The sequence below is a fragment of the Dipodomys merriami genome, unplaced genomic scaffold (assembly GCF_024711535.1).
Source record: "Dipodomys merriami isolate MVZ:Mamm:240054 unplaced genomic scaffold, mDipMer1.0.p SCAF_142, whole genome shotgun sequence".
Classification (NCBI taxonomy): Eukaryota; Metazoa; Chordata; class Mammalia; order Rodentia; family Heteromyidae; genus Dipodomys; species Dipodomys merriami.
This window is the reverse complement of record NW_027202738.1, coordinates 2,352,813-2,380,380: the sequence shown is the minus strand read 5'-3', so window position 1 is coordinate 2,380,380 and position 27,568 is coordinate 2,352,813. Positions and strand designations below refer to the sequence as shown.

Genomic DNA, 27,568 nt, shown 5'->3' with positions numbered 1-27,568 from the left:
ATCTCAGCCTCTTTTAGTATCTGGGATTACAGGTATAAGCCACCCGTGCCCAGCTGGGACAACAATTATTTTTTGTTGTTGTTGTTGTTGGTCTTGGGTCTTGAACTCTGGGCCTGGGCACTGTCCCTCAGTTCTTCAGCTCAAGGCCAGTGCTCTACCATTTGAGCCACAGCACCACTTCTGGTTTTCTGGTGGTTTATTGGAGATAAGAGTCTCATGGACTTTCCTGTCTGGGCTGGCTTTGAACCATGATCCTCAGATCTCAGCCTCCTGAGTAGCTAGGATTACAGGTGTGAGCCACTGGCGCCACTAGAGACTCAACTCTAGTGAATCATCAAAAAGCCATACATAGAGCTGTGGCTCAAATGGTACAGGGCCAGCCTTGAGCAAAAAAGCTCAGAGACAGTGCCCAGACCCTGAGTTCAAACCCCAAGACAGCACAACACAAATACAGCCAGCACCTGTCCCTGGGGTGAGGACCCCAGATTCACCTTTGGGATTGGGGTACACACTGAGCCGCCTGTGAGACACTGCAGTCTGCAGGGCTGAGGTCCCTGTGAGTGGGCACTGGGCACCCCTTTTCTCCTCGAGGCCTGGAGATGGCCAGGCCCACGACTGCCTGGCACCCAGTTCCCGGCACTGGTTTGGGGGTCCCCCCCATGCGCTGTCTGTCTGTCCTTTCTCTGGGGAGGATGGTAGGGCTAGCTGCGGGGAGATCTGCAGAACAGCCAGGAGGGGATGGCACCCGGGGCCGCGTGGGAGTCCCCCGGGGTCGGGTGGGGGTCCCCCGGGCCGCAGAGGCGGGGCTCGGGCGGGAACGCGGGGTGGGGGCTGTGCAGTCACAAAGGCGCGTGCGCGTTCCAGGGGCGCGGGCCGTGCGCGCCGCGAGCCAGAGCCAGACCCGCGAGGGAGCGGCGGCGCCGGGTGAGCGGCGGCGGGGAGCGGGCGCCGCGGCGCCCTCTGCTGGGCGCGGGCAGAGGCGCAGCGGGGCGATCCCGGGCTCGGTGTCCATCGGCTTCTCCTAACCCCGGGGTTGGAAGCCGAGTGCGGGTCTCTGCGCCCGCAGGGCTGCTCTGAGAACTAAGCTCCGTTCCGTCATTAAGCAGAAGCTCGGAGAGGAAGCCACCCCTAGGCAGCCCGCCTGTCCACAGGACAGCGGATCCTGTTGAATTGACAGGGGAGGGGGGGTTTCCCGTCCCGGATAATTACTTCTGAGCCCGAAGTCCAGAGGAAGGAGCCGCCATTCTCGCAGGCCGCATTCCCCCGGCCTGCAGAGATGTCCTCCACAGACACATTCCGTTACATGAGATGTACAGCCCTTTAATGGGCCAGGAACTGGGGGCCGCACGGGGGTCAGAGGTCCCCGGCCAGTGCTCTTGGCCTGCTCAGGAATTGTGTTTAGGCCATCGATTCTGGAAGTTGCTTTAATCGCTATGAACAAACTGTGTGATGAAGGTGCCATAAAGAATACCATCAGGCCGGGCGCCGGCGGCTCAGGCCTGGCATCCCAGCCACTCAGGAATCTAAGGATCGAGGTTCAAAGCCAGCCTGGGCAAGCCTGTGAGACTCTTATTTCCAATGAACCACCTAAAAGCCAGAAGTGCAGCTGTGGCTCAAGTGGCAGAGCACCAGCCTTGAGAGGAAAAAGCTCAGGGATGGCGCCTAGGCCCTGAGTTCGAGCCCCACTACTGGCTGAGAGATGAAATAAAATAAAGTATGCAGATTAGGCAGAACACTGGCATTTTGATTGGCTCACCCAGAGTCCTATGCTCCAATCAGGAAATGGGTAGGGTGTGGTCGGGCCTGAGTGACAGATTGAGGGGCGGGACTTATCGCAGGGAATTCAGGGCTCTGCGGGCGCCTTGGGCCTTGTCCTCGCCATCCTGTGCCCACCCGCCGAGCACACCTATGCTTCCCGCTGGCGGGTGCGGGTGCCGCGTGTCTCCCCCCCGGGGGCGTCCCCCCATCTTACCCTCTTTCCTTGGGAGCTCGGGAGCAGCAGGGCGAATGGCATGCCTGCCCAGCTGGGGGCTCCTCCCGCACCCCGCCATCTGCTGCAGAGCCAGGGGCCGTGTGCAGCTGGGACCAGGCGACGCCCTGGGACCTGGCCACCCGCAGCGTGGCCCCAAAAGTCTCCCCCTTTTGCCTCTGTGGACAGGATATTAGGACAGAGGGACAGAGGGGGACAGAGGCGCGTCCCGCTTCAGCCTCCCTGGGTCCGGTGTCTGAGAGGAAGGAGAGCCCGAGTCCCCGGCGATGATGCTGGTAGGTGGGGGCAGCCCTGGGGACAGGCCACACAGTGTCCCCACGTTCTGCTCTCCTGTCGCGCCCGGAGCGTTATCTTATAGACTGGAGGCATTGTGATGTTCAAAGACTCACCAAGTGGTAGCGCTTGGACTCGAACCCAGGCTCTCGGAGAACGTAGGGGAGGCAGGGAGGGAGGCCCAACTTCTTTTTTTTTTTTTTTTGCCAGTCATGGGGCCTGAACTCTGGGCCTGGGTGCTGTCCCTCAGCTCTTCAGCTCAAGGCTAGCGCTCTACCACTTGAGCCGCAGCGCCACTTCTGGCTTTTTCTGCTTATGTGGTGCTGAGGAATCGAACCCAGGGCCTCATGCATGCGGGGCAAACATTCTACCACTGAGCCACCTTCCCAGCCCAAGGGAGGCCCAACTTCTGACATCGGGCAGAGGAGGGTGGGCCCGGCTGCCCCCCGCCCCCCACGCGGCCTGCCCGGCCCCCTGACCCTTGGCCCCCGCGTCTCACAGTCTAAGAAATACAGGAGGAAGGATTGGAAGGGCCCTCGGGAGCCCTCAGAGAGCGCGCGCGAGCAGATGGCTGAGACGGAGCTCCGCAAGGTGCGGCAGCAGTTCCGGAAGATGGTGCAGAGCCGAAAGTCCTTCAACTTCCGCAGCCAGCAGAAGGTGGCCAGTCAGCAGTGAGTGATCGGGGGCAGTGGGGAGGACGGGGGGGGGGGAGAGGGGAGGACCCAGCCAGCCGTGAGTGACGGGGGTGGGGGCAGTCAGCCGTAAGTGACGGGGGGGGGGGAGCCAGCCGTGAGTGACGGGGGGGGGAGCCAGCCGTGAGTGACGGGGGGGGGCAGCCAGCCGTGAGTGACGGGGGGGGGAGCCAGCCGTGAGTGACGGGGGGGGGAGCCAGCCGTGAGTGACGGGGGGGGGGGCAGTCAGCCGTGAGTGACGGGGGGGGAGCCAGCCGTGAGTGACGGGGGGGGGCAGTCAGCCGTAAGTGACGGGGAGGGGCAGCCAGCCGTGAGTGACGGGGGGGGGGGGGCAGCCAGCCGTGAGGGCCTCTCATGGAGGATGGTGGGCCGCGGCGTTTCCCCCCCCAGGACTTGTTTACAGACAAGCCCACTTGGGAGGGGGGAGTCTACTCCAGGACCCTGGCGGGGCCCGCGGGTCTCCGGTAAGGCCCTGTCTGGTTCTCGCGCCTCTCTCCACGTGAGCTGTTCAAGGCTCGTCCCCAGCCCCACAGTTTGCCTCGAATGCATCCCAACCCCAAATTCCCCGGAGGAGGAGGCTCTGATTGGCTTAGGTGTCTATTTCTGGTCCAATCAGCTGCGGCTGCAGGCGGGGCGGGCCCTGGTGGTGGAGTGGGCGTGGCTGCTCGCCGCCAGGTCCCGCCGGAGAGCGGGGAATTCCCGCGGGAGGCTGGAGACGCCCTGGGCCCGCGTCCTGTTCGCGCGTCCTTTGAGAACCCTTGAAATTGGGGTGCCCTGGGGCCAGGAACGAGGCTCAGCGGTCGAGTGCTTGCCCGGCATGCACGAAGCCCTGGGTTCGATTCCTCAGCACCACAGAAAAAGCCGGAAGTGGCGCTGTGGCTCGAGTGGTAGAGTGCTCGCCTTGAGCTGAAGAGCTGAGGGCCGGGGCCCGGGCCAGAGTTCAACACCCAGGGCTGGAAGCGGGGAGGGGGAAGAAATTGGGGTGCGGTTGAAGTGATGTGTGGAGGCAAACCTGAAAATCCCACCCGGCACGTTTGCCTGCTTGGGCGTGTGGTGCGCAGAGCGCCGTGGGGCTGTGGTGCGGCTGAGGCCGGGCAGTCCGGGCCCCGTCTGCGACGGCGCGTTCTCACAGGTGCAGCCCAGTTTCCCCTGGGGAGAGTGGGACTTGGGGCCCAGGGTATCTCTCATCTCAGACTCCTAATGCACCGGAGCCTCCGCAGGCATCATTTTAGGGTGCATGTAGAGGCTGACTAAGGCCGCCCTCCCTCCCTCAGGAAGGAAATCCAGAGTCTGAAAGCAGAACACGAGGAACTCATGCTGGTGCTGAGTCTCCTCAAATCCTCGAAAAATGTCCACCTAAACCAGAAAAACTACGTGGAGCTGCGCTTCCTGATGCAGACCAAGCAGGACTATGAGACCCTGATCAGCTCCATGAAGATGCTGCTGGCTGAACTGGACGACAAGGTGCATGTCCCAGGGGATTCGCCCTAGGTCAGGACTAGGGCACCCAGAATGCCCCAGGCGGGCAGTGCCTGCCCGATTCCCCAGGGAGACCCCTCCAGGTGCACTCTGGGTGTTGTTGACACCTCCCTGCATCCTCTGGGCTGCAGTGCGATTAGCCAGCTCCGTTAACACCCCATGGTCCCCAGGCTGCTTCCTAGCTCAGTACAGATGGGTGCATCAGTTAGTGAAGGTGAGTAGCAAACATCACCCCTTCCCGAGTTTCTGAGGCTTAAAGCTACATCTTTCCTGGCTCTGGTTAGGGGCCCTTGTTGATTCTCTCTTTCTGGGACCAGGCTGATGAGGGGCAGAAACACTGAAGTTACAGCTAATGCCCCTGCTTTAAGAGGTGTGTGTGCACGCACACCAATTCTGGGGCTTGAACTCTGGGCCTCAGGCTCTTGATTGTTGTTGTTCATGACTGGTGCTTTCCCATTTGAACCACACCTCCACTTCTAGCTCTTTTTGTTGGTTAATTGGAGATCGGAGAAGGCTCTGAACTGCGATGCTCAGATCTCACCCTCCTGAGTAGTTAGAACTTTAGGTGTGAACATTTATGCCAGAGGTAAGGCAATTTACATGCCTAGGCGTGAGCCAAAAGTCTCAGTGGCTTCACTTTACCGCAGAGTGGCAAAGAGTGAGAGGCGTGGGGCAGGCATCCAAGAGCTGAGGCAAACTCCCCGACAGGGACCCTTCGGGGAGTGAATGTAAAATCTGTACCCTTGCAAATATGGACACAATTGCGCTCCCTCCCTCTCCCCCTTTTAGATTGTTCAGATGGAAAAGAAAATCACAAACCAAAAACAGATCTTCATGAAAATACAAGAGTCTAATAGCCCCCGGAAACTGCAAAAACAGATCCACGTTTTGGAAATGCGTCTGAATTTCGTACGTATGTGAGGAGTGTTCTGCAGCCCCCTGCCCTGTGCTCAGAGCAAAGCATAGCGCCTGACAGGCCACTGACAGAGCTCACTCCCTTCCTTGAATGACAGCTAATGGTGGACACCCAGGCCAGGAAGCCTTTTAGAATCTGCTATCCGCCCCGCCCACTTCCACGCCAACAGATGTCAATAGGAGTTGGATGGCAGCATTCCTTCCCCAGCTGCCTCCTGTTATGTCCCAGGGCAGGTTCCTATTGGACCATTCTGGGTGCCGTGCTCAGCCCTGAACCAATCATTGGATGGGAGAATGGACCTGAGTCACATTACCACTCTTGACTGGTTCTCCCACCAGGGCAGGACAGCACTGCCAAAGTGTGGACTAAAAGAGAGGGAGAGGTGGCTGCCCCTGGAAAAGCAAGAAGGGAGAAGGAACGGAGGGGCAGGTGCAGTCGTCCATCAGGCTGGGAAACCTGCGGCTCTGGGGACAGAAGCCAGCGAGAGGGAAAGTGGATGGATTTAGAGGGTCTTGTCACTGGCTCACTGAAGAAAGCCCTCGCTTCCCTCACACCCTGACCACCAGGCCTGGCTGGAGCTACTTGGCTCTGTCTGTCTCTCCCGCAGCCTCTGCGCTGTTGTCCCACATGGTTGGACCAATCCACAAACCCATCAGGAAAACAAGAAAGCACTGCGGGCGTGGCTCACACTTGTAATCCCAGCTACTCAGGAGACCCAAATCTGAGGATCATGATTGGAAGCCAGCCCAGTTCACCGCCAGAGTCTGTGAGATTCTTTTTTTTTTTTTTTTTTTTTTTCCTTTGGGCCCAGTCATGGGGCCTGAACTGTGGGCCTGGGTGCTGTCACTCAGCTCTTCAGCTCAAGGCTAGTGCTCTACCACTTGAGCCACAGCACCACTTCTGGCTCTTTTTTATTTTTTTTACTTATGTGGTGCTGGGGAATTGAACCCAGGGCCTCAGGTATGCAAGGCAAAGCGCTCTACCACTGAGCCACCTTCCCAGCCCGTCTGTGAGATTCTAATCTCCAGCTAACCAGCTAGAAGCCAGAAGTGGAGGTGTGGTTCAAGTGGTAGGACACTAGCCTTAAGCCAAAGAAGCTAAGACAGTGCCCAGGCCCGAAGTTCAGGCTCCAGGACTAGTATATACACACACACACACACACACACACACACACACACACACACACACACACACACACACACACACACACACACACACCAAAGAAACCAAGAAATGTATTACACACACACACACACACACACACCAAAGAAACCAAGAAATGTATTAAGAAAAAGAGAGAAAAAGAGGGGGAATAAAATAATAAACACCCACGTACCTGTCACTTGGGTTTAATGATCGTTAACATCTCACTTTAATTGCTTCATGACTCTTTTACCCTGAAGTATTTTAAGATAAATCACTTACCTTAATTAAGGTAATTAACATAAAGGATTATGCAATTTTACCTCTAAATTCTACAGGTTCATCCTTTGAACACTTTTTTAATAAGCCTCATGCCAGTATTGCAGCAAATGAAATGAGTATTAATATTACAAAACACCCAATCTTTACAGATGTTTCTCTGATCAAACTTTTTTTTTTTTTTTTTTTTTTTTTTTGTCGTGGGGCTTGAATTTAGGGCCTGGGCACTGTGCCTAAGCTTTTTTTGCTTAAGGCTAGCTAGCATTCTACCACTTTGACCCATAGCACCACATCTGGTTTTCTGGTGGTTAACTGGATATAAGAATCTCATGGAAGCCAGGCGCTGGTGGCTCACGCCTGTAATCCTAGCTACTCAGGAGGCTGAGATCTGAGGATCGCGGTTCAAAGCCAGCCCGGGCAGGAGAGACTGTGAGACTCCTATCTCCAATAAACCACCAGAAAACCGGAAGTGGCGCTGTAGCTCAAGTGGTAGAGCGCTCGCCTTGAGCTGAAGAGCTGAGGGACAGCGCCCAGGCCCAGAGTTCAAGCCTCACGACCGACAAAAAAAAAAAAAAAAGAATCTCATGGATGGGGCTGGGAAGGTGGCTCAGTGGTAGAGCGCTTGCCTTGCATGCATGAGGCCCTGGGTTTGATTCCTCAGCACCACATAAGCAAGAGGAAAAAAGCCGGAAGTGGCTCTGTGGCTCAAGTGGTAGAGCGCTAGCCTTGAGCTGAAGAGCTGAGCTACAGAGCCCAAGCCCAGAGTTCAAGCCCCACAACTGACAAAAAACCAACAACAACAACAAAAAAGAATCTCAGGGACTTTCCTGCTTGGCCTGTCTTTGAACCATGATCCTCAGATCTCGGCCTCCTGAGTAGCTAGAATCACTGGTGTGAGCCACTGGTGCCCAGTGTTGATTTAATCAACATCTATATAAAAATCCATGTAATTGTTAGGTCTCTTAAGTCCCTCCCTCCTTTCCTCCCTCCCTTCTTTCCTTCCTGACTTGCTTTTTCTCTCTCTGTCTCTTGTGGCAGTACTGGGCCTTGAACTCAGCACCTTGCACTCTTGTGTAGCTTTGTTGCTCAAGGTTGGCACTTTATCATTTGAACCATAGCTCTACTTCTGGCTTTTTGCTGGTTAACTGGAGATGAGTCTCTCAGACCCTTTCTGCCCAGCTGGCTTCAAATTGTGATCCTCTGATCTCTCAGCCTCCCCAGTAGCTGGGATCACAGGAGGGAGCCACCAGTGCCCACTTTACATTTCTTTAATCTGGGGTAGTGGCTCTTACTAGGAGGTGATGTTTTGCCTCCCTAGGGACACTGTCTCCCAGGAGGCCCTTGGAGTGTCACCCCAAGGCTGCGGGCCATCACACGGCCCCCCATCCGCGGACCATACCCCAGGACGGGCCCTCTCTGCAGGTCACAGTTCACTTTGACAAGATGATGAGTGCCAACACCAGGATCCGGGAGGAGATCGACACGCTCCGCTTCGAGAAGGCGGCCTACGACAACGTCTACCAGCAGCTGCACAAGCGCTTGCTCACGCAGAAGAAGACCATGAACATGGCCATTGAGCAGTCTGCGCAGGCGTACAAACAGAGGTGGGCTGGGGGGAAGGCACGGAGGGGGGTAGGAGGGGAAGTGTGGCTGGGCATGGTTGGGGGGGGGGGCGGCTGGCTGGGAGCCGGAGCCCCTGTACTGTTGCAGAGCCTGGGACAGCTAGGGACTCTGGGCTCCCAACCCTGCCATTGCCCGAGAGATTTTGGTGGGAAGAATCACCAAATAGGAGCATGTGACTGTAGCACAGGTGGTGCTGGTGCTGGTGGTGGTGGTAATGGTGATGGTGATAGTGGTGGTGGTGATGTAGTGATGATTACGATGGTGATGGTGATGGTGATGATGATGGTGGTGGTGATGGTGAGGGTGGTGTTGGTGGTGATGTAGTGATTACGATAGTGATGGTGATGATAGTGATGGTGGTGGTGGTGATATAGTGATGCTGTTACTATAGTGATGGTGGCGATGATGATGGTGGTGCTGATGATGACGATGGTGGTGGTGGAGGTGGAGATGTTGGTGATGGTGTCACTGGCAGTCCTGGTGGTGATGACGGTGGTAGAGTGGGGATAGGAAAATCCCCCTCAGGGTAATCTGGAGCTCACACTCTAGTTGTTCAGCATTTCTTCTGATACTTAAAAATGGATGGCCAGGCCAGGCAGGAAGTCCCCTGACTGTCTGGGAGAGGGAGGGAGGAAGGGGCGGACACTTCGGGACAGGCCTGACCCCGCAGGGTGGAGGCGATGGCGCGGACGACTGCCATGAAGGAGCGCCAGCAGAAGGACATCTCACAGTACAACCTGGAGATCCGGGAGCTGGAGCGCGTGTACGACCACGAGAGCAAGCTCAAGTCCTTCCTGCTCTTCAAGCTCAACGACCGCTCTGAATTTGAGGAGCAGGCCAAACAGGAGGAAGGTACCCCCTCGTTCCCCTGCTCCCCCCTCAGCAAATAACACCCAAGGTAGCTGATAAAATCCAAGGTGAGGCCAGGCACCGGAGGCTCAAGCCTGTCATCCAAGCCACTCAGGAGGCTGAGATCTGAGGATCGAGGTTCAAAGCCAGCCCGGGCAGGAAAATCCGTGAGACTCTTATCTAATTTGCCACCAAAAAAACCAGAAGTGGAGCTGTAAAAACCAGAAGTGGAGCTGTGGGTAGAGCACCAGCCTCTAGCAAAAAAGCTTAGGCACAGCACCCAGGCTTTGAGTTCAAGCCCCACAGCCACCAAAAATAACAAACCTTGTGCATGCTTTGCATTTCATCCATTCTACCACTGAGCCATACTTCAGATCTCTATGAAGATTTTATTTTTGTTTGTTTTTGGTTGGTTATGGGGCTTGAACATGGGACCTGTTGTGCTGTCCCTGAGTTTATTTCACTCAAAGCTAGCGCTCCACCACTTGAGCCACAACTCCATTTCTGGTTTTCTGGTGGTTTACTGAAGATAAGAATCCCTCAGACTGGGCTGGGAATGGGAAGATGGCTCAGTGGTAGAGCGCTTGCCTTGCATGCTTGAGACCCTGGGTTCAATTCCTCAGCACCACATAAGCAAAAAGAAAAAAGCCGGAAGTGGCGCTGTGGCTCAAGTAGTAGAGCACTAGCCTTGAGCTGAAGAGCTGAGGGACAGCACCCAAGCCCAGAGTTCAGACCCCACGACTGGACCCAAAAAAAAAAAACAAAAAACAAAACAAAAAAGAATCCCTCAGACTTTTCTGCCCGGGCTGGATTTGAACCATGATCCTCAGATCTCAGCCTCCTGAGTAGCTAGGCTTATAGGCTTGAGCCACCAGCGCTGATTCTTTGGGTTTCTTTTTCCTTTTCTTGTCTTCTCACTTGGAACTGCATCGCTACAAGTGTTTCTGAGAAACCTTATGTTTTCCCCACACAAATTAACAAAGAAATGACCAATGCTTTTCTAGCTTTTGGACCCTCTGTCAGTCCATCTAACCATCCACCCGCTCACTCATCCACCAGCTCAACCATAGGTCCACCCGTCCTTCCGCCTGCCAGCCACCCCTCAGCCTCCCCCGCCTGTTGTCAGTGCTCGTCACTTGTGGTTTCCGTATGGCCTATAGGCTACAAGATGGGCATCCCATGAAGAGCCCAGTGTGTTGCTGAGAACCTGTGACACACGTAAAGGGGGTTCCATGGCTATGCCTGGAAGGACCTAGAACGTTCCTTCTGATGGTCCTGTGGTGGTCAAATCAAAGAGAACGAGACTGGGTTTAGAAGAACCTGGGAGACCTCAGGTTTCTAGGCTAGAGAGAGAACAAGGAGAACTTTCTGCTTGGGATGCCTTGAATTGGCCGAGCGCCGAGCCTTCTTCAGAACTGTGTTCCCTGCACCTTCCTCAGCTGTGCCCACTGCCCTGTCCTGACCAATGTCCCCAACCACAGCCACACAGCTAAGGCCGCACCGCACCCCAGCACCCAGCGTGCCTTCGGGCCACCATGGTGAGAGGAAGATTTCCTCCTTTCTGTCCTTGTCCCGGGCCCTGTGCGGGCAGAGATCTGGTGCCTACCGAGCCCAGCCCGGTGCCTGGCGCACAGGAGCTGTGGAGTTGGGTCTCGGTAAAGCAGAAAACCTGATCTGGGAAATCCAGCTTCAGCCCAGGCTGGGCCATCAGGCAGCAGGGGGCACCCGCCTCTTTGCCCCGCCCATGCCCCGCCCATGCCCCGCCAGTCCACCCTGCCCACGTCCACGCCGCTCTCTGACCTTCGCAGCTCTCAAGATGAAGAAGCACGGCAAGCAGAGCAAGGGCGAGAGCTTCGAGAGCTACGAGGTGGCGCACCTGCGCCTGCTCAAGTTCACCTCGAATGGTGACCTCAACCAGCTCATCGAGGACTTCGTGGCCAAGGAGGAGAAGAACTTCGCTCGGTTCACTTACCTCACGGAGCTCAACAACGACATGGAGATGGTGCAGAAGAAGACGCAGCAGATCCAGGTGGGCCCAAGGATGGCTGTTTGTATTTTGAAAGGGTGGTAAGGATGGCTGTTAGCCTTTGTGCAGCCCATAATTTCTCGACGTAACTCCTTAGTCTCCCCAGGACGTAAACAGTCCTTAGTGCCATGCATCAGCCCTCCCATATTCGGCTTGGGTCTTGTGGCCACTGAGACCTCAGTGGAACCCCTCCCCGCCCCACCCGCCCCTGCACTGTCCTGGCTTTCCTGTTTGCCTCCTGTTGTCCCATGACCTCACACAGATGTCACCTCACTCCCCCATCTCCTGTGTGCAGACAGGCACAGCTAGAACACAGGATGTTTAAGTGTGCTTCCATAAGTACAGTGAGCTCATTTTAATAAGTAGTAGGAGGCCAACGTGAAGGCCAAGAGCCAGGGAGGGAGTGGCGGCTCTCACTGAAGGTGACAGGCATAGGAAGAAGGCCCGGACACGGCCCACAGAATGACAGAACCAACAGGTAGATTTAGAGAAAAACCATTGATGGGCAACAAGCAATAGCTATTGCCAGGTGGAAAGTAAGAACTGCCTTCTCCCACCTGCCAGTCTCCAGACTGTGCCTCCCATTGGCTGTGTTTCAGCAGAAGCCAGACACAAGGCAGCTCCCCATTGGCTGGACCAAATATGGAAGCTGGCATCTATTGGCCGTTTGTGCTGGAGTCCACAGCATGGGATCCAATAAGGGCAGCCCAAAGCAAGGTGGGCGGGCAGCAGTGGATTGGGTAATGATTTGGGCGTGGCCTCCAGGGACCCTCCCACTGCTCTTCACTGCCTGCAGGACAGGCCCCTGGGCGCATCTCCTGTGCACCCCCAGTGCCCAGGGCCACAGAGGGGGTGCCGGGAAACGAGCTCCCAGACAGGACTGGCCTGGACCTTCCACTGACCTTGAGAGGCCTCTGACCTCCTCTCCCTGAGCCCCGCAGCCTGTGTCCACCATGAGGACATTTGAGGCTCCCAGTGGCCTCCACTGCCAGGCTAGACGCAGCCTGGGGAGAGTGATAGGAAGGAAGTATGGCAGAGAGAGCTGGAGGCTGTGGAAGGTGGCACCTCAGGTCACCCTCCGCCATCTTCACGGCACACGTAGAGGGGAAGTAGGGGCCGGGGCAAAGCTGTGCAGAGTTGGAGGGTCCCAGGCACAGGACGGCCTGGCTGGTCACCTCGCTCTGGTTGGTGGGGTCCCTGAGATGTTGTCATGGCCATCATCACTCGAGGGGAGCAGTCCGGTTCCTGGGGGGCACGGGCCCCATCGAGGTAGCCCGCACACTGCAGGGCCTCATTTGGGGTAACCTGGTCTCAGGGCACCGCTGATCCTGAGGGGCAATGTCAGTCCCCGTCACAGAGACGCCAGGGCATTCCTGAGGCCCAAGGGCATTGCAAAGTGCAGTGGAGAGGACAGCTCCGCACACACATGAAACAGAGGCCACAATCCAGAGGCCCCAAAACAGAGGCCCAGATGCCAGGCGCCTCCTGCCCCTGGTTAACCAGGGAGTTGGAAAAACTATTTATTAAAACTGACAGCCTCTGTCTCTAGGCTGAGGACCCCAGGATTAATCTTTGAACTTGGGGTACTCACTAAGATCACCCCATAAGAATGTCTGGTCTGCAGGGCCGAGGCCACCGGGGAGCAGGGAAGTCTTCATTAAAGCGTTTTCTCCCCAAGGTCTCGCCATGGCCTCCCCGTGTCAGCCCCCCTCTGTGTTCTATGGCTCCTGGCTAGACGATGCCCTTGACAGGCACCAACAGATGGAGGAGGGGTGGGGTGGAATGGGGTACGAGGCATCGAGTCTCTCTGCTCAGAGTAGGGCTCAGGTTTGAAAGGATTGTTTGCAATTTAAAAGCCTGGACTAGGCATGTGGCTCCAGTGGTAGAGCACTTGCCTTGCATGCATGAATCCCTGGGTTTGATTCCTCAGCACCACATACACAGAAAAAGCTGGAAGTGGTGCTGTGGCTCAAGTGATAGAGTGCTAGTCTTGAGCAAAAGAAGCCCAGGATCAGTGCCCAGGCCCTGAGTTCAAGTCCCAGGACAGGCAAAAACTAATTAATTAAAAGCCTACAGGGTTCTAACACTGGCTTTACCTTAGTATTCACAAGTATTGAGACATCAGGTGTTCCACGGGAAAATCAGACCTTGTGTCCTCCTACAGAACATCAGACCCCACAATGTCTCATGTTCCTGGTGGGCCATGAGGTTCTCTGGAGGAGGGGGGCTTCAAGTTCACCCCAAACTCCTGAGTTTGATTCTCTCCCAGGTCTCCTTGGCCACCTCAGGCCAAGGCGCTGAGCCGTTGCCCTCTGGTGGCCATGTGCAGCATTGCAGGATGTGTGGACCTGGAGGGCGGGAAGACCGCAGACCCCACCAGGCCTCATGGGTGGCAGGGGCCACAGGAGTTGGGGGCGAGGACACAGCAGGTCCCCAGACTGAGCAGTACCCACAGTCTTAGGGCAGGCAGAAGGTTAGAAAGTCCTACCAACCGTCTCATTCTAGACAGTCGCCACGCACAGTGCCAGCACCCCCTTCTCATTAAGAAGCATGGGAGCTCCACGGGCCCAGCAGGGACCAGGGTCCTGGGGCTGCTCAAAAGGGCCCTGGGGCTGCAGGGGGTGTCAGGCGGTTGTCAGTTGGTGAGGTGTAGGCAGGTGTCAGGTAGGGTGTGGGGGAGGGTCTGGCGGGCAGAGTGTCAGGTGGGGTGTTGGGGGATGGGGAAGGAGCGCTCTGTTTCTCACCCTGAGATTCTCTCCCGGGTAGGACGCCATCATCCAACTGCGGTCTCAGCAACAGATAGACCAGGATGACAGCCAGCTGGCGCTGAAGGAGATGGAGGTAAGCTGGGTCTCTCTGTCTGTCTGCCTGCCTGCCTGCCTGCCTGCCTGTCTGTCTGCCTTTCTGCCCGCCTGTCTGCCCGCCTGACTGCCTGCCTGTCTGCCCACCCACCCGTCTGTCTGCCTGCCTGTCTGTCTGTGGGTCTGGCTGCCCCATCCCCTGCCCACAGCCTCTACTGCATCACAGTGGGGATGCAGTGCCACTTCTATCTGGCCACAAGGGGGCAGCAGAACACCACAGCCAGCTGGTCAGGAGCTGGAATTTCCCACAGGCCTCATGGGCTCAGCTGGCAGGGGCCCCTCTCCCGGCCCCCATCTCCGCGCTGGGGCAGCTGCCCTGGGTTGGGGTGGAGGACTCAGGGGGGACTCAGCCCCCTGCCTGGGGACCCCTGGGGCTCAGCACTGCCATGGGGTGGGGCCTCCTTCCAAGTGCTACAAGTACTTGGTGGACTTTGTCTTTGCTTTGTATTTCTGTGATGTGTGCGCCAGGCCTGCGGCTTGAACTCATGGCCTAGGTGCTGTCCCTGAGCTTTTCCACTCAGCGCTGGTGCTCTAGCACGTGAGCTGCTGCTCCACTTCCCGATTATGATGATGATGATGATGATGATGATCGCCAGTCCTGGGGCCTGAACTCAGGGCCTGGGTGCTGTCCCTGAGCTTCTTTTGCTCAAGGCTCACACTCTACCACTTGAGCCACAGCGACACTTCCAGCATTTTCTGTTCATGTGGCACTGGGGAATCGAACCCAGGGCTTCATGCATGCTCGGCAAGCACTCTCCCACCGGTGGTTGTGGGGTTGAACCCGGGTCATTGTGTGTACTGTTTGAACCACACCTCAACGCAGGAGAATCCCTTTTTCTTCCCACCCTGCACCCCACTCCCCTGGGCCCCCAAGGGGGACCTGCTTCCCAAGTAAAAGGCATTGAGTGTTCCTGCAGCTTGGGGTGCTGGAGCCCCAGGTGGGCCCCCCCCACCCCCCCCCCCCCGGCTGACCAGGCGGGACCCCGCAGGAGAAGGTGAAGGTGGCCACGGAGAAGGCGGAGCTGTGCGAGGCCCGGCAAGGGGAGCTGAGCGGCATGCTGAGCCAACTCAAGGGCTCCCTGGAGAAGCTCTTCCAGAGGATTGGCTGTGACAACACCGAGATCCAGGGCCACCTGGGCGAGAGGGGCACCATCTCCGACCTCAACCTCCCCAAGTATTTAGGTGAGCCCCTCCAGGCCCGGCACCCCACTCCCAGCCACTGGAATGGAGGACGGGGTGGGGGGCAGGGGGAAAGGCCTGGGTTCAAATCTGGACACAGTAGCTCACGCCTGTAATCCCAGCTACCCAGGACTCTGAGACAACGGAGTGTTATTTATGGCTTGAAGCCAGCCCAGGCAGACAAAGTCCCCGAGACTCCCCTTTGCAACTAACCAGTAAAAAGCTGGGCTATAGGTGTGGTTCAGGTGGTAGAGTGTCAGCTGTGTCAGCAAGTTGGACAAGCAAGAGGCCCTGAGTTCAAATGCTGATACTGACCAAAAACCCCAGAAAGCTTTAGAAAAATCGACAGCACGGGTCACGCCTGGCGGTGGTGGAGGAAGAAGCGTGGGGATCTTGTAGGCCAAGGCCTGGGGTGGGATGGTGCGTGGGCCTGCGTCCCCTGCGCGTGCCCTGCCCGTGTTGCTTCTCCCAGCGGACCGCTCTTCCCGCAGCCATGATAGAGAAGAGAACCAACGAGCTGCTGCTGCTGGAGGCCCAGCGGCGGGCGAAGTACGCCCCGAGGGCGGACGTCCCCGGGGGCTTCGTGAACCCCTTCTGGGGTGGCTCGGCACTGCTCAAGCCCCCCGAGCCCGTGAAGGTGACCCCCCCGGCGATGGGCTTCGACCCCTTCATAGACAAGCTGGACGAAGGTGAGCTGCTCCTCCTTGCCACCCAGGTGGGCTGCTGGGTCTCCATCCCGCAGCACACCGGGCCTCAGTTTCCCCTCTTGCTGTGCAGGCGGTGTCCTCCAGCACAATCTCTGACTGGGGGTGGTGGTGGCCTGGGGACTGATGATGGGGGACACAGGTCTCGGGGGGGGGGGTGTGAAACTCCCTCTCCCCCTCGTGAGCAAGTCAGATGACAGGTGCGGTGGCGCAGCCTGGCATCCCAGCTACTTGGGAGGTGGAGATCTGGAGGATCGCAGTTCAATGCCAATCCTGGGCCAAAAAAAAAGTCTGAGAGGCTCTTATCTCCAATGAACTTCAGCAAAACACCAGACTGGGGGCATGGCTCAAGTGGTAGAGAGCCAGCTGTGAGCAAGCAAGCCAAGCCGTCACCCCAGGCCCTGGAGCCTCTCTTCCTCCGTCCCGTGAGCCCTCCTCCTGCTCCTCTGGGTGCCCAGCCTGCGCCTCGCCCTGCTTGTGACCCCTAAGCCCAGAATGGAAGCTGTTCAGTCATGACCCTGAGGTTCAAGGCCAGCCCTGCTCTTTTCAGGGGAGGGAGTCAGATGTGGCCACTTGTAGCTTGAAAGAGATCCTTCCAAAAAGCTTCTCAGGGATCAGAGAGGCAGCAGAGAGCCCCAACCAGGAACAAGAGACACGACGCCCCCTCATGGTGGGCCACAATAGTCACCTTCACCCATGCAATGTACCTGGTGGAGTATTATGCAGCCACTAAAAAGGACGCCAGGGTCAATGTGCTCTGTGGGAGCATCACGGTGTCCAGACCCAGGGCCAGCCAGCCTGGCAGGCCAGGCCGTGGCAGGTGCGGCTGGGCAGCCTGTGCTGGGGGAGGCCCAGCCCCGGTGCTCACTTGCGCCATCCCGGCCCACCCCGCCCCGCAGTGGATCGGCCGCTGGAGCACAGCGCGCTGCGGCAGCTGGTGCTGGAGAGCAGCAGCAGCATGCGGGACAGCAGCAGCCGCGAGGGCCGGCGGGACACGCGGGACCACGACAAGGCCAAGAAGGGGGGCCTCTGAGGCTGGGAATAAACACTCGGTCCACCCACCCTGCTCTCCTCCTCCTTCCTGTGCCCTGGGGCCTGGGAGCTGTCCCTGAGCTTTTGTATTCAAAGCTGGCGCTCTACCACTTGAGCCACAGCACCACCTCTGGCTTTTTGCTGGGTCTTTGGAGATGAGTTTCACCAGCTTTCCTGCCCGGCTGGCTTTGAACCGTGGTCCTCAGATCTCAGCCTCCTGAGTTGCTGGGATGCCAGGCGTGAGCCACCAGCACCAACCCCACGGTGTTTTCACGCGCTCCGTGTGTGCAGTCACGCGGGAGCAGGTGGCCATGGCGGGGCGGGGGAGGGCGCTCTGGCACCGGCTCCTCCCCTCCTCGGCCTTGGCTGCGCCCCAACCTTGGGTTTGGGGTCCTCTGACCCCGCCCCCTCCTTGCTTGCTCTTTGGGGTGTCGCCTCCCCAGCTCCTGCACAAGGGGAGTGGCGCTGTCCTGGGGGCCGCGTCGGGGCTGGCTCAGGCCGCGACGAGCTCCGACGCCAAGGCGCCCCTCCTCCCCATGGCCATGTGGACAGAAGACCAGCCAATGGGGCTGGGGGCGGCGCCCCCTGAGCGCAGGCAGAACTGGGGAGCCGACCCCCGATGGTGCAGCGCCCCCAACCCGCAGGCTAGCCCTTGCTTTCCTTGGGATCTTGCCGCTGTAGCCGGCTCGGACCCAGCTTCGCACACGCGCACGCACACGCGCACGTGCAGCGCCTGCTTTCCCGAAATTGTGCTTCAGGGGTTCAGTGTTTGCTTAGTGAGCCTGCAGCATTTGCGCGAGGGCCCCTCCTCACCGAGCCCCAGAAGGGGGAGATGAAAACTACGAGGAAGCCGTCCTGTTAAATGGGGCCCTTGGAAAGCGCCCCGCGTGGGTCTCTCGCTAGTGGAGTCCTCGCACAGGAAGCAGCGTGCAGGCGGCCAGACCTTGTTTATTTGCATCAGCCCTGCGCAGGGTGAGGATGCAGGCCGCGGGTGGGGGCTGGGTCACAGGGGGGGTGTAGGGGGGTGTAGGGGGCGCGGGCTCAGTCCTTCTCCTCGCCGTGGGTGATGATGTGGACCAGGTTCTTGTAGTCCAGGTTGCCCGTCACGTCGGGGGGGAAGGCGGCGAACATCTGGTCGATCTGCGGAGGGAGGCGCAGGGGGCTGTGGCCGGGCCGGGGAAGGGGGCGGCTTGGCCTGCTGCGGCACCCCTCCCTCCCTCCCTCCCTCTCCTGGCTTGTAGGAGCCTCCAAGGACTCTGCCTGGACACGGGGAAACTGAGGCACGGCAAGTGGAGCATGTGCAGTCACAGGTCTGGTGGGAGGTGGCGGCTTTTACCTGAGCCCGTGCGGGCCACGGGGGTGTTTTCCACGGACACCGGGGGCATTCGTCCCACTCCCTGGCCCTGCGGCCCCTGCCTCGGCGCCCAGGGGGACTTTGGGGCCTCCCCACCACCCCCGTCCGGTCAACCACTGACTTGACTTCCTAGCCTCAGTTTCCCCGTGTGTGAGCCCTGGCGGGCACCGGCCTCATACCTCCTCCTTGGAGAACCTCTCGGCCTGCGTGGTCAGCATCTCCCGGACGCTGGGGGGAAAAGAGGGGGCTGCAATCGGTGTAGGGGGGCAGGAAAGTGGGGCTCCTAGCCCCCCAGCCACTCACTAGTCGGCCTTCAGCACCCCCTTGCCCTCGGGGTCGAACACCTTGAACGCGTTGAGGATGGTCTCCTCGGGGTCTGCCCCTGGATGGGAGGGGGGTCACGGGTCTGGGGGGGCCGGGGCCAGGGCTCCCCAAGGCGCAGAGGCCTCAGCCCGCGGCCATGCCCCCAGTCCCCCCACCTCACCCTTGAGCTTCTCCCCAAACATGGTGAGGAACACGGTGAAGTTGATGGGGCCGGGCGCCTCCTTGATCATGTCATCTATCTCCTCGTTCTTCACGTTCACGCGGCCTGCGGGAGGGGAGGGGAGGGGAGGGAAGGTGGCTGGGACCCAGCTCTGCCCCCACGCAGCCCCCCACACACACAGAAGGACGGACGGGACCCACCCAGGGCGGCGAACGTGTCCCTCAGGTCGTTCTTGTCGATGAAGCCGTCCCGGTTCTGGTCCATGATGGTGAAGGCCTGTGTGTGTGTGTGGGGGGTCACCGTCCAGCCCGAGGCCTGGGGGCTGAGGACCCAGACTGGGCTGTTCTGGACTCTTCCAGAGCACCGTGGGATATTGGAAGGAGTGTAGCGGCTCATGCCTATAATCTCTGTCCCTGGCACAGTGCTGGGAGATGCAGTGGGGTGGCGGAGAAGCCAGGGACCTTCCCCTCCCCGCCCCTGCCCCCTTCCCCTCCCCGCCCCTGCCCCCTTCCCCATGCCTGCCTGCCCCCTCCTGCCCCTGCCCCCCCCGCCCCCTCCCCCTGTGCCTGCCTGCCCCCTCCTGCCCCTGCCCCCTCCTGCCCCTGCCTGCCCCCTCCCTGTCCCCTGCCCCTGCCCCCCCACCCCCTCCCCCTGTGCCTGCCTGCCCCCTCCTGACCCTGCCCCCCCGCCGTCCCCTCCCCCTGTGCCTGCCTTCCCCCTCCTGACCCTGCCCCCCCGTCCCGCCTGCCCCCTCCCTGTCCCCTCCCTGTCCCCTGCCCCCCTGACCCTGCCCCCCCCCCGTCCTCGTCTGCCCCCTCCCCCTGTGCCTGCCTCCCCTCCTGACCCTGCCCCCACCGTCCCCGCCTGCCCCCTCCCTGCCCCTGCCCCCCGTCCCCGCCTGCCCCCTCCCCCTGTGCCCACCTGTCCCCTCCTGCCCCTGCCCCCCTGCCCCTGCCCCCTCCCCCCATGCCCGCCTGCCCCCTCCTGCCCTTGCCCCCGTCCCTGCCTGCCCCCTCCCCGTCCCCGCCCCCCTGCCGGCCTGCCCCCTCCCCGCCCCTGCCCCTCCCCTGCCCCCCTTCCCCTGTCCCCCCGTGCCCGCCTGCCCCCCTTCCCCTGTCCCCCCGTGCCCGCCTGCCCCCCTTCCCCTGTCCCCCCGTGCCCGCCTGCCCCCCTTCCCCTGTCCCCCCGTGCCCGCCTGCCCCCCTTCCCCTGTCCCCCCGTGCCCGCCTGCCCCCCTTCCCCTGTCCCCCCGTGCCCGCCTGCCCCCTCCCCGCCCCTGTCCCCCCGTGCCCGCCTGCCCCCCTTCCCGTGTCCCCCCGTGCCCGCCTGTCCCCTCCCTGCCCCTGTCCCCCCGTGCCCGCCTGCCCCCTCCCCACCTCCTTGAACTCCTGGATCTGCGTCTGCTCGAACATGGAGAAGACGTTGGAGTTGGCGCCCTCCGCTCTCTTCTTGGCTTTCTTTGGGGCCTGGGGAAGAAGCGGTCGTGGGGCGCGGCCGAGGCCTGGAGATGGGGGCCCCGGCCCCCGCCACCCCCGTGGGCCCCGGTTTGCAGCGGCTCCGCCGCGAGGCGGTGTGTGGGGGGGTCGGACCTCCGCCCGCCCGCCGCCCCCGCCGCCCCCCACCGTCCCCGCCGCCCGCCCGCCGTCCCCGCCGCCCCCGCCGTCCCCCCCACCGTCCCCGCCGCCCGCCCGCCGTCCCCGCTGCCCCCGCCGTCCCCCCCACCGTCCCCGCCGCCCGCCGTCCCCTCCGCCCGCCCGCCGTCTCCGCCGTCCCCTCTGCCCCCTCCGTCCGCCGCCCCCTCCGTCCGCCGCCCCCTCCGCCCGCCCGCCGTCCCCTCCGCCCGCCCGCCGTCTCCGCCGTCCCCTCTGCCCCCTCCGTCCGCCGCCCCCTCCGCCCGCCGTCCCCTCCGTCCTCCCGCCGTCCCCTCCGCCCGCCCGCCGTCTCCGCCGTCCCCTCCGCCCCCTCCGTCCGCCCGCCGTCCCCTCCGCCCCCTCTGCCCGCCGCCCCCTCCGCCCCCTCTGCCCGCCGCCCCCTCCGTCCGCCGTCTCCGCCGTCCCCTCCGCCCCCTCCGTCCGCCGTCCCCTCCGTCCGTCCGCCGTCCCCTCCATCCGCCGTCCCCTCCGTCCGCCGTCCCCTCCGTCCGCCGTCCCCTCCGTCCGCCGTCCCCTCCGTCCGCCGTCCCCTCCGTCCGCCGCCCCCTCCGTCCGCCGTCCCCTCCGTCCGCCGCCCCCTCCGTCCGCCCGCCGTCCCCTCCGTCCGCCCGCCGCCCCCTCCGTCCGCCGCCCCCTCCGTCCGTCCGCCGCCCCCTCCGTCCGCCCGCCGTCCCCTCCGTCCGCCCGCCGTCCCCTCCGTCCGCCCGCCGTCCCCTCCGTCCGCCCGCCGTCCCCTCCGCCCGCCGCCCCCTCCGTCCGCCGCCCCCTCCGTCCGCCCGCCGCCCCCTCCGTCCGCCCGCCGTCCCCTCCGTCCGCCCGCCGTCCCCTCCGCCCGCCGTCCCCTCCGTCCGCCCGCCGTCCCCTCCGTCCGCCGTCCCCGCCGCCCGCCCGAGGTCCCTGCCGCAGCGGGCGGGCGGGAGCCGGGCACTCGCCCCGGTGAACCCCAAAAGCTACGCGCGGCGCTGCGGCCTTGAGTGAAAAGCTGGGGTCGGCGCAGGCCCCGCGTTCGAGCCCCGGCCGCGCCGCCAGCTGTGCCCGGCCGGGGTGCGCTGCGGCCGGGGAGGCGGGGGCCGGGGCGCGGCTGGGGCCGGGGTGCGGTGCGGCCGGGGAGGCGGGGGCCGGGGCGCGGCTGGGGCCGGGGTGCGGTGCGGCCGGGGAGGCGGGGGCCGGGGCGCGGCTGGGCCGGGGTGCGGTGCGGCCGGGCAGGCGGGGGCCGGGGCGCTGCGGCCGGGGAGGCGGGGGCCGGGGCGCGGCGGTGGGGACCGCGGGCTCACCATGGTGCCGACCGCGCTGCCGGGCACCTGGCCGCGCCGCCCGACAATAAATACCTCTGGGCGCTAAAAATAACCGCGCCGCTGCGCTAGGTGAGGGCGCCGCGCCCCCGGCCCCCCCCCCCCCCCGGCCCGTGCCTTTCCGCTGAAGTCAGGCCCGGAATGCCGTCAAGGTTAGAGCGAGGTCGGCCGGGTGGGGGGGCGGGGCCCCTGGGCTCTGGGGGGTCGCCGCGCACGCGCCCTCCACGCCCGGGCGCGGAGACCCGCACCCGCGCCCTCGCACCTCCCTTCTCGGCGCCGCGCCCCGCTCTTCGTGCCCCCCACGCGCGGTCACGGGGAGCAGGCGCGGACGGCCGGGGTCCCAGCTCCCACCCAGGGACCAGGGTCGTGGACTGACTGTAGAACCGACCAGCTCCCCGCACAGGAAGGTGGGGACGCGGGACCTGGGAGGATTGAGACCCCAAAACCAACACCAAGAACTGCAGAGCGCCGGGGCTCGCGCCTGTCATCCAGGAGGCTGAGATCCGAGGATCGCGGTTCAAAGCCAGCCCGGCACAACGGTCCGCGAGACTCTGATCTCCGATACACCACCGGAGCAGAAAAAAAAGGCCCAGTGGGCAGGGGCAGCGCTGGGCTTCGAACCCAGGCCGTCAGGCCCCGCCTCGGGCCGCCCCGGCCGGCCGGGTATTTTTAGCTCTGGTCACCTGCCTCCCCGCGGACAATGGGCCCCGCCTTGCCCTTCAGACGCCCTGGCGGCGGCGCGCCCGGCATCCCGGCCTTTGTCCCGGGCCATTGTTCCCTTCCCCCCCATGGTCCCCGGGCCGCAGCTGCTGCGCCTCCGCCCCGCCCCGGCCCGCCGGGTCTGGCCGGCCGCTCCTCAGCGAGGCCCCGCTGGGCCTCGGCCAGGCCCGGCCCGGGAGCCGGCCCGAGTCCCCGCAGTTTTTTTTTTTTTTTGGGGGGGGGTCCGGTCGTAGGGCCTGAACTCTGGGCCTGGGCGCTGTCCCTCAGCTCTTCAGCTCAAAGCGAGCGCTCTACCACTTGAGCCACAGCGCCACTTCCCGCTTTTTCTGCTTATGTGGTGCTGAGGAATCGAACCCAGGGCCTCAGGCATGCAAGGCAAGCGCTCTGCCACTGAGCCATCTTCCCAGCCGCACTTAGAGTCTCCCAGCCCTTCTTGCAGGGCTGGCTTTGAACCGCCATCTCGGTTCCCCGTCTCCCAAGTAGCTGGGATGACAGGCGTGCGCCCGGGCCCGGCTCGGGCAGCTGCATTGTTCAGGGCAAAGCGTCTTCTCTCCTGCCAGTGCCTCAGTCGCGAGGCGCGGGAGCGGGGCGTGGGGCGCGGGGCACGGGGCGTGGGGCGCGGGCTCGGGGCGCGGGCGCGGGGCGCGGGCACGGGGCGCGGGGCGCGGGGCGTGGGGCGCGGGGCACGGGGCGCGGGCTCGGGGCGCGGGGCACGGGGCGTGGGGCGCGGGCACGGGGCGTGGGGCGCGGGCACGGGGCGCGGGCGAGGGGCACGGGGCGCGGGCACGGGGCGCGGGCGCGGGGCGTGGGTGCGGGGCGTGGGGCGCGGGCGCGGGGCGCGGGCACGGGGCGTGGGGCGCGGGCGCGGGGCGCGGGCTCGGGGCGTGGGGCGCGGGCGCGGGGCGTGGGGCGCGGGCACGGGGCGTGGGGCGCGGGCGCGGGGCGTGGGGCGCGGGCACGGGGCGCGGGCACGGGGCGCGGGCACGGGGCGCGGGCACGGGGCGTGGGGCGCGGGCGCGGGGCGCGGGCACGGGGCGTGGGGCGCGGGCACGGGGCGCGGGCGAGGGGCACGGGGCGCGGGCACGGGGCGTGGGGCGCGGGCTCGGGGCACGGGGCGTGGGGCACGGGGCGCGGGGCACGGGGCGTGGGGCGCGGGCACGGGGCGCGGGCGAGGGGCACGGGGCGCGGGCACGGGGCGCGGGGCGCGGGCGCGGGGCCGGCCGAGAGCCGCCACCTCCGGGCCTCGAGGAGCAACAGGCGACCTCAGCCGTGCAGGCCGCAGCGTCTCACGGCCGAGCTCGGGAAGGTCCCCACGCCCAAAGGTGAGTCCCGGGGTCCCTCCCCAGGGACAGCGTCGGTCCTCGGGAGTCTGCTGGGAACACAGGTGGGAACCGTCCGCGGACCCGCTCAGCGCCCCGCCAGGGGCTGGAGGAGCCGCGCCGAGCCCGCCTCCCGCCTCCCCGCCGCGCTCCGCCTTCCCGGGGCCTCCGGACGCCCGGCCCGACCCCGACGGCCGTGTCCGCACTGACCGCCCCACAGGGCCCCAGCCTCGCAGCCTGGGGAAGCCTGGGCTCGGAGGGTCACGGGGGGTGGGGTGCGCCCAACAGAGTCTGGAGGAGGTCACGAGAAGCCGGAGCCCCCGCGACCGGTGGGCGCGGCCCGGCCTGCGGCTGGTGCCCATCCAGGCCAGGGTCCCCCAGATCCGCGCAGGGAACAAGCTAGCGTGGAGAGGCCCCCCTCCTCCTCGGCTTCCTCCAGCCTGCAAAGGACCCGCATGGCTCCCCTAAGTACATGCAAGGCCCGCACCCCAAGACCCCTCCGTCCCGGGGACCCAGTACCCCGTCCTCCCTGCAGTTCCCGCGATCGCCGGCAGAGGGCGGCGCTGCTCCGGCTCCGCCGCGGCCTCGCTCTGCCGAAGGGGCGGGGCTTCCGCTGGGGTGAGTCATGTGACTGCCGCCCGGCCGGGGAGGCGGAGGGGCGGAGGAAGGGGCGGGGCCTGCATAGTCATATTTGGGCGGGTGGGCGCGGGCGGCCTCAGTTTGACTATGTCGGGCACCCGGCGCCGGCGGCTCTCGCCTGTCATCCCAGCCACTCAGGAGGCTGAGATCTAAGGATCGCGGTTCAAAGCCAGCCCGGGCAGGACGGTCGGTGGGACTCTTATCTCCAATAAACCCCCAGAAAACCGGAAGCGGCGCTGTGGCCCAAGTGGTAGAGCCCCAAACCAACCAACCCAAACCATCCATACCGTTTTCCTCCTTCCCCCTCTCCTTCCTCGCTCTGCGGTTCAGCTGTGTGTGTGATGTCTGGAACCGTGGCAGCCCTGTTAAGATCATGAGGAGGAAGCGGGGCGCTGGCGTCGCCCGGCCTTGGCGCGCCCCGCGCCCCTCCTCCAGGCTTCTCGCGCTGCCTGAAAACCCAACCCCTGCCCGCGTGGGCCTGCATTGTGCAAATGTTTTCCATAAAGGGCCCCAGAGTTGATATTTCAAGTTTGGCAAGCCATATGGCTCTGGGAACGACTCAGACGTGTTGGCAAGTGGGGCGACTGTGCTCTGCGCTTCCTCCTCGCGCAGGGCTCGCGGCCGGCCTCCCTGCCCAGCCGGCCAGTCTCCGCTTTGGGCCTGCTTAGCTGGACACAGCATTTGTCACCGCACAGTCCACCGGCCCGGCCGCAGGCTCTCGCCCCAGCACGCTGCGCCCCAGGCCCTGGGGGTGCTGGCAGCGGTAGCGTCTTTCCCTGCCTACCACCATTCATTCACTTCTTCCATTCATTCCATCCAACATCTATGGTGCCCTCCAGGAGCCTTTATTGTGGGACAGAGGTGGTAACTGAGTTGGCTCCAAGGGAGGAGCAGGAGTTGGGAGGGTGAGAGGCAGAGCAAGCGGCATTGGGAGGGCAGGGAAGGCAGGCGCAGGTCCCAGGGTAGAGGACATGCAGGAGAGAAGGGGAGGAGAGAGGAGGAGGAAGAGGATTGGCAGGAGAGGTTTTACAGGGTTGGAACGGATCTCTGCTGAGCTTTGAACACCCACCGGCTCCTGACTTCTGCATGGAGGGGGGGGGCAGAGGAGAGGAGGGGGGCCAGGCGAGAGGCTGGGGATGAGCTGGGGCTTCATTTGGAGCCCAGAGCCGGTGTTGGAGCAGGATGGAGCCCGGAGGCCGCAGGGCTTCCGCTTGCAATCGAGCGTGGTGAATGTTGTGTTTTTTTTTTCCTGAGAAATGCGTCTCATTGATTGGGCTTCAGCACAGTTGTCTTAATTTAGAGCATTAGGTCAAATCTACAAAATGCCAATCCCTCAGTGGAAGGATGGAAAGCAGATTATGCCAGGGGTTGGGACTCTGTGGGATTGTTCTAGAATGGCCTGTGGGGTACTGTGTTGGCCTGCGGGCTGTGGTGGCTCGAGGTCCAGCAGCTATGTCTAGACTAGAAAGAAAACGGGACCTTGCCCAGAGCTAGCGGCTCACATCTGTAGTTCCCTGCTACTCAGGAGGTTGAGATCCAAGGATCGTGGTTCAAAGCCAGCGCAGGCAAGAAAGTCTGTGAGACTCTCAACTCCAGTTAATCACCAAAAGGCCACGTGTGGAACTATGGCTCAAGTGGTAGAGCACCAGTCTTGTGCGAAAAAGCATAAGGAACAGCGCCCAGGCCCTGAGTTCAAGCTCTATGATCAGCACATACACTACACACACAACACACACACACACACACACACACACACACACACACATACACTTGGGCATAGTTACTCATGTTTGTCATCCTGGCTACTTGGGGGGCAGAGATTGGGAGGGTCACCGCCCAAGGCCCACCCTGGGAAAAAGTGTCACCCCATCTCAACCAGGAAGCTGGGTGTGCTGGAAGCACCTGTCATCCCTACCACTAAACGGGAGGACCATAGTACAAAGCTAGCTTAGGGCAACAAATGAACAAAATAAAAAGCAAGACCCTATCTGCAAAACAACTAAAGCAGGGCAGGGCTGGAGGAGGGGCTCCAGCCGCAGAGCGCCTGCCCGGCACGGTGCGAGGCCCTGAGTTCAAACCCCAGTACCGAAGAGCAAACAAAGCACACAGTTCACACCCGCCCCTCGCCCTCCAGTGCAGCCACAATGATGACGGCGATGATGGCGTTCTTCACTGCGGTCAGCGCCGGGCGTTTAGGGACCCAGGGGGAAGCTGGGCCCCTGCTGTCAAGTGTCCGGGAAAGAGGAGCTGGAAGGCGACCCTGCTGCCGCCCTCCGGAGAAGTCCAGCCAGGGCTCAGGCCTCATGCACCCACTGGGGCCCAGGCGCGGGCGTCCGTGGTAGGGCGGCTGGGCGCTGGCCGCCAGGCTCTGCCGCTAACAACATACCAATCCATATGGCCGCGGCGCGGCGGCGCGGCTGGCGCGGCTGCAGATGGCCATGTATAATTCACGCGCTCCCAAGCTCCAGCGTCTGTTCCGCTGCTCATTCTGCAGTTGACAGACAGACAGAATGCCAGCCTCTGATTTTCCAACACAGATCCCGGCTTGGAGCGCAGCGGGCTGAGGGGCAGGGCTGCCAGGAAGAGCCAGAATTTGGGAGAATATTCAGCCTGGGGAACCCAGGCCTGTGGCTTCCTGAGGAAGCTTCTGGAAGGGCTGGATCTGGCTTTCTCCCTGGGCCTCCCCACAGTCTCTTGGGGGGACCTGGCTTGGCCTTGTGGATGAGCTTTGGGGTTCTCTGTTAAACCAGCTTTTTCCGCTAGTATTGGGTCCTGAACTCAGGGCCTGTGAGCTGCCCCTTAGGTTTGTCACTCAAGGCTGATGCTCTACAACTTGAGCCACTGCTCCATTTCTGATTAATTGGAGATAGGCATGTCAGGGACTTTCCTACCCTGGCTGGCTTTGAACCACGATCCTCAGATCTCAGCCTCCTGTGAGCACCGGCGCCGGCTCCTTTCCTCTTGTCTTTTCATTGTCACCCACCAGCTAAGAGAGGCCCTGCTGCTCTCCCTGCACAGGACACACAGGCCCGTGGCCATGGCGCCCTTCTAGGGCTGGCAGT

The 27,568-nt window shown here is 62.4% G+C and overlaps 2 protein-coding genes across 7 annotated transcripts; one reads left to right on the top strand and one right to left on the bottom strand.

Moving 5' to 3' along the window:
* The first annotated feature begins 894 nt into the window (after positions 1 to 894).
* Positions 895 to 17,079, top strand: LOC138826398 (coiled-coil domain-containing protein 63-like). 4 transcript variants are annotated; one of them, XM_070021527.1, is made up of 13 exons: positions 895 to 924; positions 2,159 to 2,265; positions 2,765 to 2,934; positions 4,230 to 4,419; positions 5,224 to 5,343; positions 5,958 to 6,116; positions 8,195 to 8,376; positions 9,066 to 9,247; positions 11,053 to 11,273; positions 14,037 to 14,111; positions 15,121 to 15,313; positions 15,802 to 15,999; positions 16,914 to 17,079. In XM_070021527.1, the coding sequence occupies exons 2-13, from the start codon at positions 2,257 to 2,259 to the stop codon at positions 17,045 to 17,047; spliced, it is 1,833 nt and encodes a 610-aa protein (XP_069877628.1). In that variant the 5' UTR covers positions 895 to 924; positions 2,159 to 2,256; the 3' UTR covers positions 17,048 to 17,079. The 4 variants fall into 4 exon arrangements, with proteins under 4 accessions (XP_069877628.1, XP_069877631.1, XP_069877629.1 ...); XM_070021530.1 differs by lacking the exon at positions 5,958 to 6,116 and having other exon boundaries at positions 16,914 to 17,074; XM_070021528.1 differs by lacking the exon at positions 895 to 924 and having other exon boundaries at positions 2,032 to 2,265.
* Positions 17,080 to 17,974: 895 nt separating this feature from the next.
* LOC138826412 (myosin regulatory light chain 2, ventricular/cardiac muscle isoform) lies at positions 17,975 to 24,814 on the bottom strand. 3 transcript variants are annotated; one of them, XM_070021563.1, is made up of 7 exons: positions 24,794 to 24,814; positions 20,261 to 20,350; positions 19,085 to 19,160; positions 18,885 to 18,989; positions 18,704 to 18,782; positions 18,580 to 18,628; positions 17,975 to 18,186 (listed from the first exon to the last, which is right to left on the bottom strand). In XM_070021563.1, exons 2-7 carry the CDS (start codon positions 20,294 to 20,296, stop codon positions 18,088 to 18,090), a joined length of 444 nt encoding a protein of 147 aa, XP_069877664.1. In that variant the 5' UTR covers positions 20,297 to 20,350; positions 24,794 to 24,814; the 3' UTR covers positions 17,975 to 18,087. The 3 variants fall into 3 exon arrangements, with proteins under 3 accessions (XP_069877664.1, XP_069877665.1, XP_069877663.1); XM_070021564.1 differs by lacking the exon at positions 24,794 to 24,814 and adding an exon at positions 22,279 to 22,299; XM_070021562.1 differs by lacking the exon at positions 24,794 to 24,814 and adding an exon at positions 21,811 to 21,903.
* Positions 24,815 to 27,568: the final 2,754 nt, after the last annotated feature.